This window comes from Heloderma suspectum, chromosome 3, assembly GCF_057233095.1.
Source record: "Heloderma suspectum isolate Gila_16-S chromosome 3, 16-S_ref, whole genome shotgun sequence".
Taxonomy (NCBI): Eukaryota; Metazoa; Chordata; class Lepidosauria; order Squamata; family Helodermatidae; genus Heloderma; species Heloderma suspectum.
This window is the reverse complement of record NC_139460.1, coordinates 105,030,634-105,044,284: the sequence shown is the minus strand read 5'-3', so window position 1 is coordinate 105,044,284 and position 13,651 is coordinate 105,030,634. Positions and strand designations below refer to the sequence as shown.

The 13,651-nt window shown below is 42.5% G+C and overlaps 1 protein-coding gene across 2 annotated transcripts in view; it reads right to left on the bottom strand.

Annotated features, from left to right (window-relative positions):
- Positions 1 to 3,350: 3,350 nt before the first annotated feature.
- The window catches only part of PCYT1B (phosphate cytidylyltransferase 1B, choline), a 46,960-nt gene continuing 36,659 nt past the window's right edge, over positions 3,351 to 13,651 (bottom strand). For both annotated transcript variants that reach the window (XM_084843994.1, XM_084843992.1), the window contains exons 6-8: positions 11,437 to 11,579; positions 10,010 to 10,198; positions 3,351 to 3,636 (exon numbers count right to left, since the gene is read on the bottom strand). In XM_084843994.1, coding sequence (XP_084700120.1) covers positions 3,424 to 3,636; positions 10,010 to 10,198; positions 11,437 to 11,579 — 545 coding nt within the window. In that variant the 3' untranslated portion in view covers positions 3,351 to 3,423. The remainder of the gene's footprint in view (positions 3,637 to 10,009; positions 10,199 to 11,436; positions 11,580 to 13,651) is intronic.

The window sequence follows — 13,651 nt, the reverse complement described above, 5'->3', positions numbered from 1 at the left end:
TTTTAAATTTGCTGGATACTCAAAGGAAAGCTTGGCACTATTAAAAAACATCTTAGCCCAATTCTTGCAGTTGGGTGTGTGATGCAAAGATTTGCTAAAGCAACAATAAAATAAAGAGAGTAAAGTAAGTGAATTTCCCATTGTACTTCATTTACTTCTGCATGGAGCTTGGGCACATAAATAGTCTGGCATTCAGTCAATACTCATTTAAAAAAAGAAGCCAATCATGCCCCCCCCCAAAAAAGTTTAAAAATACTTCCTGTATGGCTGAACATACTCTTGTCGTTGCTGAAAATTGCTTATCAAAGTTTGAGCTGTGGCAACAAAAACTTCTGCCTATCTTCCAATGGAAGACATTATGTACATATAATAAGGCTTTGCTGCTGGACATATCACATTTATAAAGTACATCAAAAAACAAATGGTGATTGTTCTGGTTAGTTTTTCCCCCTTGAGATTTAAGAGCCACAGATGTACATTGTCCCCTTTCCTCTTTCTACCCCACTAAAAAGTCCTGCTAAAGTAAATACCCCCAAATGTCAACATTTCCTCTCTCATCTAAGAAGGTGAACAGCACCAGTTCTTGGTGACCAGCACTAGTGATGGTCTGGCTAACCTCACTGTGATTTATTTCTGACAGAAAGAGCTGAGTAAGATCTGAAATACAAACAAGTGCCCCCATAGGCATGAGATGAAAACACCATGGATGGTTTTAATCAGACCTTCCTCTCATTCACAGATGCCTATTACCACATAGGCTGTGACATTACTAATAATGAAAATGCAGCATATGTGGTGATGTTGTTAATTTGTTATTACTCGAAGCAGCTTGGATTTGTCTCCAGAAGATAAATATACAGGAAAGCCTCCCCGCATGTTCTTGTGACAGAAAGTGAACCACCTACAATTGCTTTAAACAGCTATTTTGGAGGCATTTCTTGAAAAGTAATGCTTGTTATTGAACTCTACAAGGCAAAGAGCTTCCAATGGACATGAAGTGAGAGCAGAGTATAATGACAATAATAATAGGGCCTTTAAATATCTCACAAAACCAACCTCTGAGGCAGTGGAATAGCTCTTGTGAGCCTAGTCACATCATGTTTCATAGCCTTTCAATATTAAGGAGGCAAGTATTTCACACATCACAGAGCTAGCTCTATCTTTAATTCACTTTGGCTGAATTTGTGATGCCGCTCCATACCTAAAGACTTGCCACACGCACTTTCTGTCACAAGAACACAAGGGGAAGTTTTCCGGGGGGGGGGGGGTCAGAAATAATTCCATTCACCTTGTAATCTCACCTTTTGGAAAGGTATGAACCTGGAAGACTGACACGAGACCTGCTATCAGACCAACCATCACCACCCCTTTGTGAAGTTCCTGAATGATGTAGGAGGGCTGTAAAGGGACACCCGTTCCAAGTGGCTCAGCTAAAGTTAGGGATGGGTGATAAATTTGTTCAGTCTGAATATTTATGCAAATTTACCAAATTCGTACCTCCCGAACCAATAAGCAAGCCAGAGCCCAATTGTGCACCGAAATCCACAATTTCTTGAATTTTGCGATAGAATTCTTCACTCAAAAAAGTTCACACAAGATGTACCCATTAGAGGAAAATGTGCACAAAAATCCATACACTAGAGAAGCGTGTGCATAAAAATGCACACAATATTAAAATGCTCAGAAACACATTGAAGTGAGAGGAACAGCTGCAAAAATGTGTACATCAGCAAAACATGCATACAAAAATGAATATTGGGGGGAAAATACATATATTAGGAGATTTGCACACACAAATGGATACAAATTTTTGTAAGGATTAAAAAAAACCACTAGTGCACTGATGCGGAATTGGGCCAAAACAAATTTAAGGTTGGAAAAATGAGAAACCTAGCAGAACAAGTTGCTTTGCCCATCCCTAGCTGAATAGATTTGCTTAAAGTCATAGTGGCTTGATTATGCCATACATTAAAAAAAACCCACAATTCTGAATTCTTGATGTCTTATTGGACATAACATTTTGAATGAGCCCCAACTTCCATTGTCTTCCATAGATTTACATTATTTTGCAAGGTGGGTTTCTCATGTTTGGCTTTGGCATACCAGTGGTAGGTGTGGAAACCCCAGTGACACAAGCTACTGTAACTGGGAAAAGAAACTTAGGCTGAGTCTATACAGTGAATATACAGTTTCTTCTGTGTACCTACATGCCACATAAGTGAGTATCTGAGCATATAATAGGGGGTATGTTTTCATACTTTTAAAAACATTTTATCAGATTCATATACAGAATAGGAGAAAATGTAGTTGCACATGTAATTCATGGAGACATTAATTATTAAAATATGTTCCAGTACAAAGATCAGTAATGAAGACCCAGTTCTAATGTAATGCTTTGCTTCTGTAGGATTACTCATGGAATTCCATGAGCATAAACACATTAAAACATTTCACCAGAATGGGTCAGCATTTCAGACAATCCCATGAGGCTGATCTCTTGTCCAGCTTCAGCTATTTAACCAAGTCATGGGGTTGATCTACCTGCACATTTTTCTTTAAATGGGTGTATATTTGTGAAAATAATTTTAAAAGCCATCTTGTGGGTACAAAACATTACATGGGGACTACCTTGGAGCTTGTTCTGTGGATTAATCAATAAAATTTCCCAGATATGAAACTATTTTAAATGTACAACTTCTTTTCTCTGGCCAAAAAAAGAAAATTTAGCTTTGGAGGCACTAGTAGAACATAATAAGAGTTTACCAAGCAAATTGTGTTCACATTAAAATAACTTTACCCTGTATGTACAACAGCCTGCTCAACAAGCAACATTCAATAAACTTAATAGATTCAAATTATGTTTGTTGTGAAAGATAGTTTAGTTCTACTGGCATGGTTTGATTCTGGGGTTTCTTGTTCTCCCTTGTTTGCAGTGTGGGAGCTTTTGCTGTTTCCAGACAGTACTTCATTTTTGTTCTAGTAAAGTCCAGCTTTTTAACAGATATGCAATGGAGTTCAAATGTAGATGCGTCTTGCCTAGCCAAAGGGAATGCCACTTAATACCATATGCCTAACTGGTTCCTCTGAAAAGATGCAAGGGTTCCCTTGAATGCAAGATTCTTCATAACTCTTCAGTGGCTTGAGCAGCAACCACCGCAACAGCACAATGAAGTGTTCATAAAAGTTGGGAAATATGGCAGATATTTGCATATGCTTTCACTGTGTGCTGCTGGTCTGGCAACCCCACCATCCAGCAAGTTATGCTGTAGCTGAGATCTTCAGTGCTCCAGTATCTGTATGGTGCCCTTTCCTTTCCAGAAACATCTCATGCATATTTTTTTTTCTTTCTTCTCCCCACTTCACGTGTACATTAGCAGCCATTTATGTATTTCTCTCTTTTTTTCTAATTACTATTTATTCTTTTTACTTCTCATCCTCATCTCCTTCACTCATGCTGCTAATGGATGCTGAGGCGGCTTTTGGAGAGGAAGGGGGTGAAGCCTTTCTGAAAAGCCAGGGGGAAGGGGGAGATGGAGACCGTGATGGGGAACGTCCCCGTGTTGGACTGCTTGTAGGGCTTTGCCTTGGAGACAGGGCTTGAAGCATGCGCCCACTCCTCTCTTGAAACATCTGCTTCTGGAAAGCAAACAGAGAGGAAAATAGGCACGCATGGACACGCTGACAGAACAGGAGGCAATCAACTTTAGGGAGGAAAAGCAGTGATTCAGAATGAAGTTGAATGTCACAAAGATAGTGAAAATAGCATAATGAAATGCAAATGTTTCATTCTTGCACATGCACAGTTCACAAGCTTAAAGATGTAGATTTTATTTTAGTAATTTTTCAGCTGCAAATACTAAAGGCTTTTTACACACTATTAATATGATTGTTGTTTATGTGGGACAGAAAGTAGAAAGGGCCGGCCCTACCATTAGGCAGAGTGAAGCAGTCGCCTCAGGTGGCAGATGCTTGGAGATGGCAGCAAGGTGTTGGAGGAGAGACCTGTGACCCATGGGATCTGCTCTGCACCTCCTAAGTTAGCCTGCTGTCTTCAAATACAGTGGAGGATGCTGTCTTATCAGTGGTAAGTAGGGACGGACGGACTTACCTCCATCTGGTTTTGCCAAGCGCTCGCCAAGCTGCCGCCGCCCGCCCCTGCTTGCCATGCCATGTGAGCTGCTGGAACACACAACAAGTGCTGCAGGGCCACCTATCCTCTTAGCGAGCTGCCATTTTGTGTAAAAATGGCAGCTTGGGGTTTTCTGGATATGTAATGTTAGTAAATGGCAGCTATAATGTTAACTTATAACATTATAAATTGCCCCCTATAAGGGGGCCATTTTTGCAACATTACAGGTGTAAATGGATCATTCATGCCTGTAATGTTGCATAAATGGCCCCTTTATGGCTGCCATTTATGTAACATTACATATCTGGAAAATCCCAAACTGTCATTTTTACACAAAATGGAGGCTTGCTCAGGAGACGGGCAGCCGTCAGGCGCTCGTGAACCTGGTAAGTGGCAGTGGTTCAGTGAATGGGGTCCAGAAGGCCGAGTGAGGTGAGCCCATTGGACTCCACCCCCTTCTTGGACTCCCAGGACATCCCTAGTGTTAAGACAGAATCATCTGCCAGTCCAATCAGCTTTTGTACATGGAATGGGAGGTGGCGCTTTCTTGTCCTTTGCCTCAGACAGCAAAGTGTCTTGGGCGGTCCCTGGTAGAAGAAAGTAGCAGGGAAAAAATCAAATGTAGATTTGCATTGTGAAAAAAGCAAAAACCACAATACAATTCCATAGAAGTGTTTAAGCGCAGCTCTAAAACAAATCTATAAGAACATAAGAAGAGCCCTACTGGATTAGCCAAAAGCCTATCTAGTCCAGCATTCTGTTCCCACAGTGGCCAACCAGTTGCCTGTGGGAAGCCCACAAGCAGGACATGAGTGCATTAGTGCCCTTCTGCTCATGTTCCCCAGCAACTTGTATTCAGAGACAAAATGCCTCTGATATTGGAGGAAATATACAGCCATCATGCGCAATACACAGCCTTATCCATGTGTGTGCGTATAATGAATGGGCAGAGGTCCAATCATGTATTATATTTGTGTGTGCTATATAATAAGGATTTGTTACTAATTAATAATTAGTAACTATAGGCAATTCAGTTTGGGGGCACAAAATAGATCTTGTTTTCAGGAAGTTTAACTCCTGCAAGATATCCTTGGGTATATAACAATACACAGAGACTTCTATAACACAGACAGTATTTTGTAATTCCAACAGCAGAATGGGATGAGGAACTGAGGGAAACATATCACTCTTATACTCCCAATTCTAAACACAATTACTCAGAAAATCATCTTGAAGGCTGGATTCTGCCCACATCTAGGCATTAGTTGGTTTCCACAGTTTTGTCTGCTCTTATCTGAATTTTAGAGTCTGGTTTTATGCCAAGTTAATCACTGAAGCATTTAAGTATTTAGTAACACAGTACAAAGAGGTGGCCACCTTGACGAGATGAAATTCAAAATAAATGTAATGCGCCCCTCTGAGTACTATTTTGTAGAGGTAGCTCCCCTGCCCCCTCTGAGTTTGGGTTGTTAATAACACACATATGGAAGCTTGTATTGTGGCATGGGACAGAACAGGAACATAAGGAAGCTGCCTTATCACTGGGCCATCTAGCTCAGTATTGTCTACTGGCAGCAATTCACCAGCTGAAGATGCTGGAGATGGAACCTGGGAGGTTCTGCACACCTGAGCCACAGAAACAAGCAATGCCGGAATACTTCTAGTCTTTTTTTCATGGACTATGCACTACTTATCCTACTTTCCTCGAACTGTATGTGGGCTCAGAATGTATTATTTCATAAATAGTTATTATAATAATAGCATATTAATGGATGCACATTTATGATCTGAGAATTGAGCATGCATGTAACTATTCCTGTACATCTAATGTCAACTCTAAAAGCAACATCTGATATGAAAATTAATGTTAATAATAATTTTGACAGTAATAGCAAGTTATCATTAAAAAGTTCACCTTTTGCAGTTACTGACATGGACTTAATTTTCACCCTCCTCACCTGAACACCATGGCTTTACTGTCATTAAGCTATTCTCTAGAACAATTCCACCTCTGATTTCACTCTTCACTGGATAATGTTATGTGGCTTGGCCCTACAAAGGCCTTCACGTAAAATTGCTTCTAGTTTCCTGCTCTGTAGTTGCTGCCACTCTCAAGCTCAGAAGAAGAAATATATTCACTTCAAATTTTCAGTCTATGAGAAAGTATGCAGCTAAATCCATAATCTTGCAACTGTACCTCCTTAAGTTTTAATATTAATATTAATATTTACATAGCAGCTTTTTGTGTGCAAAGTGCTTTTTTGGTCCTAACCAAGTTCTTCTCTACAAAATCCATTATGCTAATAAATTTGGAGAGGCCACAGCTTGGTGGCAAAGCACATGCTTTGCACAAGGGAGAGCCCAGATTTAATCCCTGGCATCACATTAAAAGGATCTCAGGTAGCAGGCTGCCCCATGTTGCAGCTTCTGCCACCCCAGTTTCCCCCCAAATTAAAAAATCCCCCCTGCGATGGCATCCATAGCAGCCACAGAGTGCCAAAATGGCCAAATTTATCCTGGACTGGTAGTAGAAAGCAGGTTCATATGTGTATATGATATCACTGTTCCCACTTTACTGATTGACAAGCAGAGGCCAAAGCATTGTGGCATATCCATGCGGCTGTGGTATTATCCAAAACTATGTCTCCCAAGTGCAAATTAACTACACCAAACTGCCTCTGGGGAAAAAAAACCAGAGATAAATGTTTTTCTGAGCCATATTTTGTATCAGATACATGTTCCTAATATTAAAATTCTAAATGCAAGGAATATACTAAACCGTGCTATTGTAATTATATAAAACCTACTTCAAAGTAGACCAGAGTTTGTTTGTTTATTGTATTTATATCCCACCCTACCTAGCAAAGAACCCAGGGAGGCTCCTTGGTTCCTCACTTCTTACCTCAGTCAGTTCATTGTGGGTGCTTGACTGTTTAGATTGCTGGACTTGCTGGTAGTGACCTTTGAATGGTGATTAGAGCTCCCTATTTATAGTAAGATCTTGGTTACATATTGACATGGAACTAGCCAATGGAGGAGAAGGGAGAGGAGACATCTAGTGGCTGTTTCTTCTTCTGGTTTGCCATCTAGCAAGAGATTCCTTACAGCTCTAGTGAAAAGCCTTTGGGTCATAAAGGAGTACTGCTTAATACCAAATCAGTAACTTATAAAAGCTCTTTGATCCAAGATTTAATCCTGAATGAACAAGCTGGCATGCGTGACCAAAATCTGCTTCAGTGGGAATGGGGGAGGGGAGGCATCAATTTGACCCAACTGTGCCCATCAGGTTTTGAGTCAGCACCAGGCAAGATATGATGGGTGGGGAGTTGGAATTGCAATGGATTCATGAATCCATTCCCCTATTGAGGTACAACTAGGATTCTTTTGGTCTACTGCCCACCTTGCTGACCAACAGTCTCCTGGCCTGAGCTGAGAGATGTGGTCTCTAGTGCTAAGTTCCCCCAAATGGATTGTCTTGGGGCATTTCAACTTTCATGCCAAGGTCCCCTCATTAGGAGCAGCTCATGGTTACATGGTTTCCATAGAACCACGAGATTCTGTCAATTAATATCTGGCCCCACACATACAGCAGAGTACACTCGCCATCTGATTTTTACTGGCCAGGATTAAAGTTCCTGTGGGTAGGGGAGTTCAAAAGAACTCTATTGTCATGGACAGATCACATCCCCTCTGACTTGGAATCTATATTAAGAGCAGGTTCCGAGTGGTGATTGTCCAGTTTTGATGGGTGAGTTTTATCTTGTTCAGCCTGAGGATGAGCTTTATTTCTTTGCTGGACCTTGTTCGTTCTGGTAGTAAAAGCTGCCAGATCAGGGGAGTGGACTTGATGGCCTTGTAGGCCCCTTCCAACCCTACTATTCTATGTTTCTATGAGGGGTACAGGCCAGTTGTGTGGTGAAGGTTGTAAACCCTTCTTTAAAGGAGGGCTGTGTCCCAGTTCCTTTAAAACAAGCTGTGGTGAAACCTCTGTTGAAAAAAAAAAAAACAGCATTGAATCTCACCACCCTAGATAATTATCAGCCAGTCTCTACTATTCCTTTTTTGAGTAAGTTCCTATAATGTGCAGTGGCAACTCAACTCTGGGCTTTTGTGGTTGAAGCTGATCATTAGGATCTTTTCCAATCTGGGTTCAGGCTGGCTTGGGTACAGAAACAGCCTTGGCCACCTTGGTGGATAACCCAGACTGGGGAGTGCATCCCCATTGGTTCTGCTGGACCTCTCAGTGACATTTGATACCATCAGCCATAGTATCCTTCTGGGATGTTTGGTCAGTATAGGACTTGGGGACACTGTTTTGCAGTAGTTCTGGCCCCGTTTGTCTGAGTGATCCCAGAATGTTCCTCACCCCTTGGCGTATGGGGTTTCCCAAGGCTTTGTTTTGTCCTGTATGCTCTTTAACGTCTACATGAAGCTGCTGGGAGAAGTCATCTGGAGTGTTGGGGTTGGGTTTCACCACTATGCTGATGATACCCAGTTCTATTTTTCTCAACTGATGCCAAGGAGGCTGTGGAATTCCTGCCTGGGTGAAGTGATGGTTTGGATGTGCATTAACAAGGTGAAGCTCAATCCAGACAAGACAGAGGTACTGTTTGTCAGTAGAAAAGCTAAACTAGAATTGGAGGTACAGCCTGTTCTCGATGGGATGGTACTCCCACTGAAGGAGCAGGTTTGCAGCTTGCGGGTGCTTCTGATCCAGGCATTGCTCCTGGAAAGGCAGGTGGCTGCTGTGCCAAGGGGTACCTTAGCCCAGCTTTGGCTGATGCAGCAGTTGTGCCACTTCCTGGAGAAGGTGGATTTGGCCAGAGTGGAAAGGAAAGGTTCCTCCTGTGCAAGCATGCTCCATGTGAGGCTGGCCTTGAAGAGTGTTTGGAAACTACAGCTAGTGCAAAGTGTGGTGGTCAGATTGCTTTCTGTTTTGAGGTTTGCTTACTGCATTATACTGATCCTACACCAACTAGACTGGCGTCTGTTTCTGGACACAATTCAAGGTGCTGGTGCTTACCTACAAAGCCCTAAATGGTTTGGGGCCAGGATACCTTCTGTATGAACCTGCCTGCAGTTTAAGATCTGTTTCAGAGGGCCTGTCAAATGTTCCACCACCAAGAGAGGTTAGATTGGTGGGAACACAGGACAGGGCCTTTTCTGTGGCAGCTTCCCAACTGTGGAACTCCCTCCCTAGGGACTGGCTTCTTCTTTGGTTGGTTTTAGATGGGCCATTAAGGGCACAATTCTATGGCCGCTAGACAGCGGCTAGATGACCATAACATTTTTCGGATTTGGGGAACCGACCTCGGAGCCTGCTCTCTGAGCTTGTTTCCCAGAAAACCTCCTCTCCTCCCCTGCTTCCTCGTAGGCAGGGTGGATTGTCCAGGGCTCCATGCTCAGAACAGCAGTGTTAAGCGGGAAGGAAGGGGCATTCCTGGGGGCAGGGAGGGGCAGGGACAGCGGAAGCATTGTTACAATGCTTCCTATGCGTCCTCCAGCCAGCCCCCCCTCTCCGAACCACTCCAGTTAGACTGCCGAAATTGGCCATCTAGCCAGTAAAGCAGGGCAGCTGGAGTGCGGAGGAGAAGATCCCCTCCGTGCTCCACATGCCCTGCATTGGGTAGGCAGTCACCTCCAAGTTCAGAGGCAGCCACCTATCCCAATAAGATTGTTCCCTCCAACATTTTGTACTGCCTGGTGTTTGAATGACTTCAAATGTAATTCCACTGTCTATCTTTAAAGTTGACTTTTCTCCCATTTTGAGTTTGTTATGATGTTTGTTATTATACGGTTTTAGATTTTTAATTTGTATGTTGCCTTGTGGGCCCTTTTGGGCTTAAAGGCGACTCATCAAGTATATAAATAAATAAATACCCAAGCGCCGTCTGGCCCAAACAGCTCTAAGAAGTTGCCAATAAACTCTCTAGATTTCTCTTCCCATTTCTGAATGAGATCATGGCTTTTTTCTTCCACACGATTCACAAATTCTTTAGACTTTTCTTCCACGTTTTTCACTTTTTCCTTCATTTTGTCTACCTGGTTCTGAAAGCGATATTTCTTCTCCTGGTAAAAATCAGAACAAACAATAACAGACTTAGCAAGAGGGTGTGAGGAAATCTTGATTTAGTTGATGTTTATCTTAGTAGTTATTCAGTATGCAAGCTGAAACACCATGGGCTGTTAAAATACAACCAAGAAGCAGTTTAATAAATGAAAAATGAAATTTAGTTTCCCATAGGAGCAGCTTTGGGTAAGTGGGGCCAGTATACAGTCTGGTGACTTTGCATGGTAGATGGATTTTGTTAACCCTCCATTCATTTTTCTTGGTCTGAATTATGTCTGCATGGCAAACATGTAGCTGACAAAGAGCTGAGAGGAGAATATCTGTCAGCATCTTTAGTCTAGGCCTTGACAAATTCTGTTTAAGATCTGTTTCAAAAGCTCTGTTACATGTCCCACCACCAAGAGAGGTTAGGTTGGTGGGAATACGGGATGGGGCCTTTTCTGTGGCAGCACCCCACTTCTGGGCAGGAGGTGTTGAGGAAGGAAGATATGTCATTTCAAGCCTCCATCTCTCCTGAATTTTGATGTTGGGAACATCAGGAGAAATGCAGGGGTGCCTTCAAGGTGAACAGTATTCATGTGTATTTCTTTCCTTTGGCCTCTCAGAGCGGAGCCAGAGGAAAGGTGCTGCATTCAATGATTGTGCATCCCAAAGCAGGAAGATGATTGGGAGCATGTGACTTGGGGTCTAATGTAAAGAGAGATGCAGAATATGTCCTTAGCATAAGGTAAAGGGCACTTTACATATGATGTTTTCCCTACATAAGTCTATACAGGTATAAGAAAGAAGATTTGTGTACATAGCTCTGACCTCCATCATGTGATGGTTAAGATTGTGCATATGTCTTTTCTCACATGTGCACATATTGGAAAACTGCAGTAGTTGGTGGATTTATAGTCCTCTACTGTATATGACCTTAATATATGATATGTACACAGGTTTCTACACACACACACACACACACACACACTTACTCATATTGTAAAAAACTATAAATATGAAGCAATCCTAAACTGAAGGAGTTATTAGCATAACAGGGAATAGGGAATTCTTATTTCATTTAGACAGCTTCAGCATTAACTAATGATGTGAAATAGACTGTGAAAATTCTAATTCGAAATATTTGTTTATAAAAAATACAACAAAATAGACTTGATCCTTGTTCTCCTACCAACCCCTCAAATTTTTCAAATCCAGTTTGGGCTTTGAGCATGACTTACATGACTGATGCACTTACATTTATAAAGCTGACGTTCAGCTCTTTAGCAGTATATCCTCTCTGAAGGTTGCGACGGGCATAGACATCATAATCACGTACAATTCTAGTGATAATATCTGAAGTTGAAATGCCTTCAGTTCTCTGAGTTGGTACAAACATTCCTGATTAAAGAGAAGGAAAAGGGAGCTATGATGAGAGCTCCAACTCTTATATAGGAATTGTTTATTTCAGAATGATGTAGTTCTGGTGCTTAATTTTTAATATGTGGTAACCACGTCTCTGTCATAGTCCACACTGTCTGACTCTGGATAAACGGCTTCACAGGACTGAATACTTTCAGTAACCACACAAAAGCACACATTAATCAATTTCTAATGCAAAACATATACTGGTTAAGAATATGTAAAGTATTCATAACTATGACACTTTACTGATATGGTGAGGAGTCTATTTTCAAGGCGCTTCATCATATTGATTAGTGAAGCATATACCAGTTCCTTTTGTACTTGTCTATATAATGCACTTTGAAACAACCAAGTAATTAAAAACAATGGGTTGGATCCATACTAAGATAATTGCCCTTGGTTCCCTTTGAAATCAATGGGACTTAAGTTATGACTTCACATTGATTTCAGAGGGACCTAGGTGCAACTAAGGGTGCAAGCCTATGGACGTTCAGAAAGGAAAAAAAGTCCTACAACTCCCAGCATTCCCTAGCCAGCCATGCTGGCTGGGGAATGCTGGGGAATGTAGGACTTTTTTCTGTCTAAACATGCATTGGCTTGCACCCTAACTTAATTTAGATACAATCCATTGATAGTTACAGATACTCTGGAGCAATGGCCACATTCCTCAGAGGGTATCTCTACACCTGCAATTTATCGCACATTCATGATTGGTCACTCAAGGAAGTTTGCAGGTCCATTACACACTGTCATAATCCTCCAGTAATTTTTCCGCCATTTCCCCCTGCCTATCCCACGTTATCTCCAAACAGAAAAAAATGCAAGTTTTTTTCAGCCTGCGCAACAGGAGTGCCATGGCCCTCCTGTGTACTTCTCCCATAGCGCAAAACCCCTGCTTTGCTTGGGGTTGCTAGGGGAGTGGTCATGATGATGACAGCAGTGACGTTAGGGTGGTGGGTGTTGGTATACTGGCCTGCCAACTTGCTGCCATGCCAGCTTGCTGCCATGCTGTGGCTAAATGCCATGCACCGACTTTTGCTCTCAATTTCGGCTGCTTACTCCACAACACAGAACAGCCAGCATGCCGGCATGCTAGCATTCCAGCAATTTGCCGGGAAACCAGTGCCTGCAGGGGTGGGGCTTGGGCAGTTGGTGGAGTTTGCTGTCCACCCGCATCGCGTGTCAATCACAACCAAACCACCAGTAATCTGCAGGGGAGGGAAAGGGGCAGGAACCAGGGAGGAAATGTTGTGATGCCTCCAGTGCACGTAATGGCTTCTCACTGAAAAGTAGCCATCCCGTGAAAAGGTAAGGAACAGAATACAATGAGATAGACACAACTGTGTAAAGGAGCCTGATCTACTCCTGCAGTGAACCTGGATGGAGAACGCTCTGGGATTGTTCCAGATTTCTGCCCCCCTGTGCTGAACCCCTAAAGCTCCGCATTTTAGTGATACTGGCATCAGCCCACGTCTTACAGTGCCATCGTATGCAAGTACAATCAAAAGTAAGTTCCATTAAGTTCAAGTAAGTGTTCATAGGATTGCAGTCATAATTTCACATTTTCCCCAGCCTAATATGAATACCATTCTCCTTTTATACCACATTTGCTGTCCCCTTCATGGATCACTGCCTTGTTGTGGCGAAGGGGCTTGTGTAACTCAGTGAAGCCATAAGCTATGCCGTGCAGGGCCACCCAAGACAGACAGGTCATGGCAAAGAGTTCTGACAAAATGTGGTCCACTGGAGAAGGAAATGGCAACCCACTCCAGTATTCTTGCCAAGAAAACCCCAGGAACGTATCACAAGGCTAAAAGATATGACGCTGGAAGATGAGCCCCTCAGGTCGGAAGGTGTCCAATATACTACTGGGGAAGAGCACAGGGAATTTCCAAGTAGCTCCAGAAAGAGTGAAGCGGCTGGGCCAAAGCCGAAAGGACACTCAGCTGTGGAGGTGTCTGGTGGTGAAAAGAAAGTCCGATGCTGTAAAGAACAATATTGTTTAGGAACCTGGAATGTAAGATCAATGAATCAAGGTAAGCTAGAGG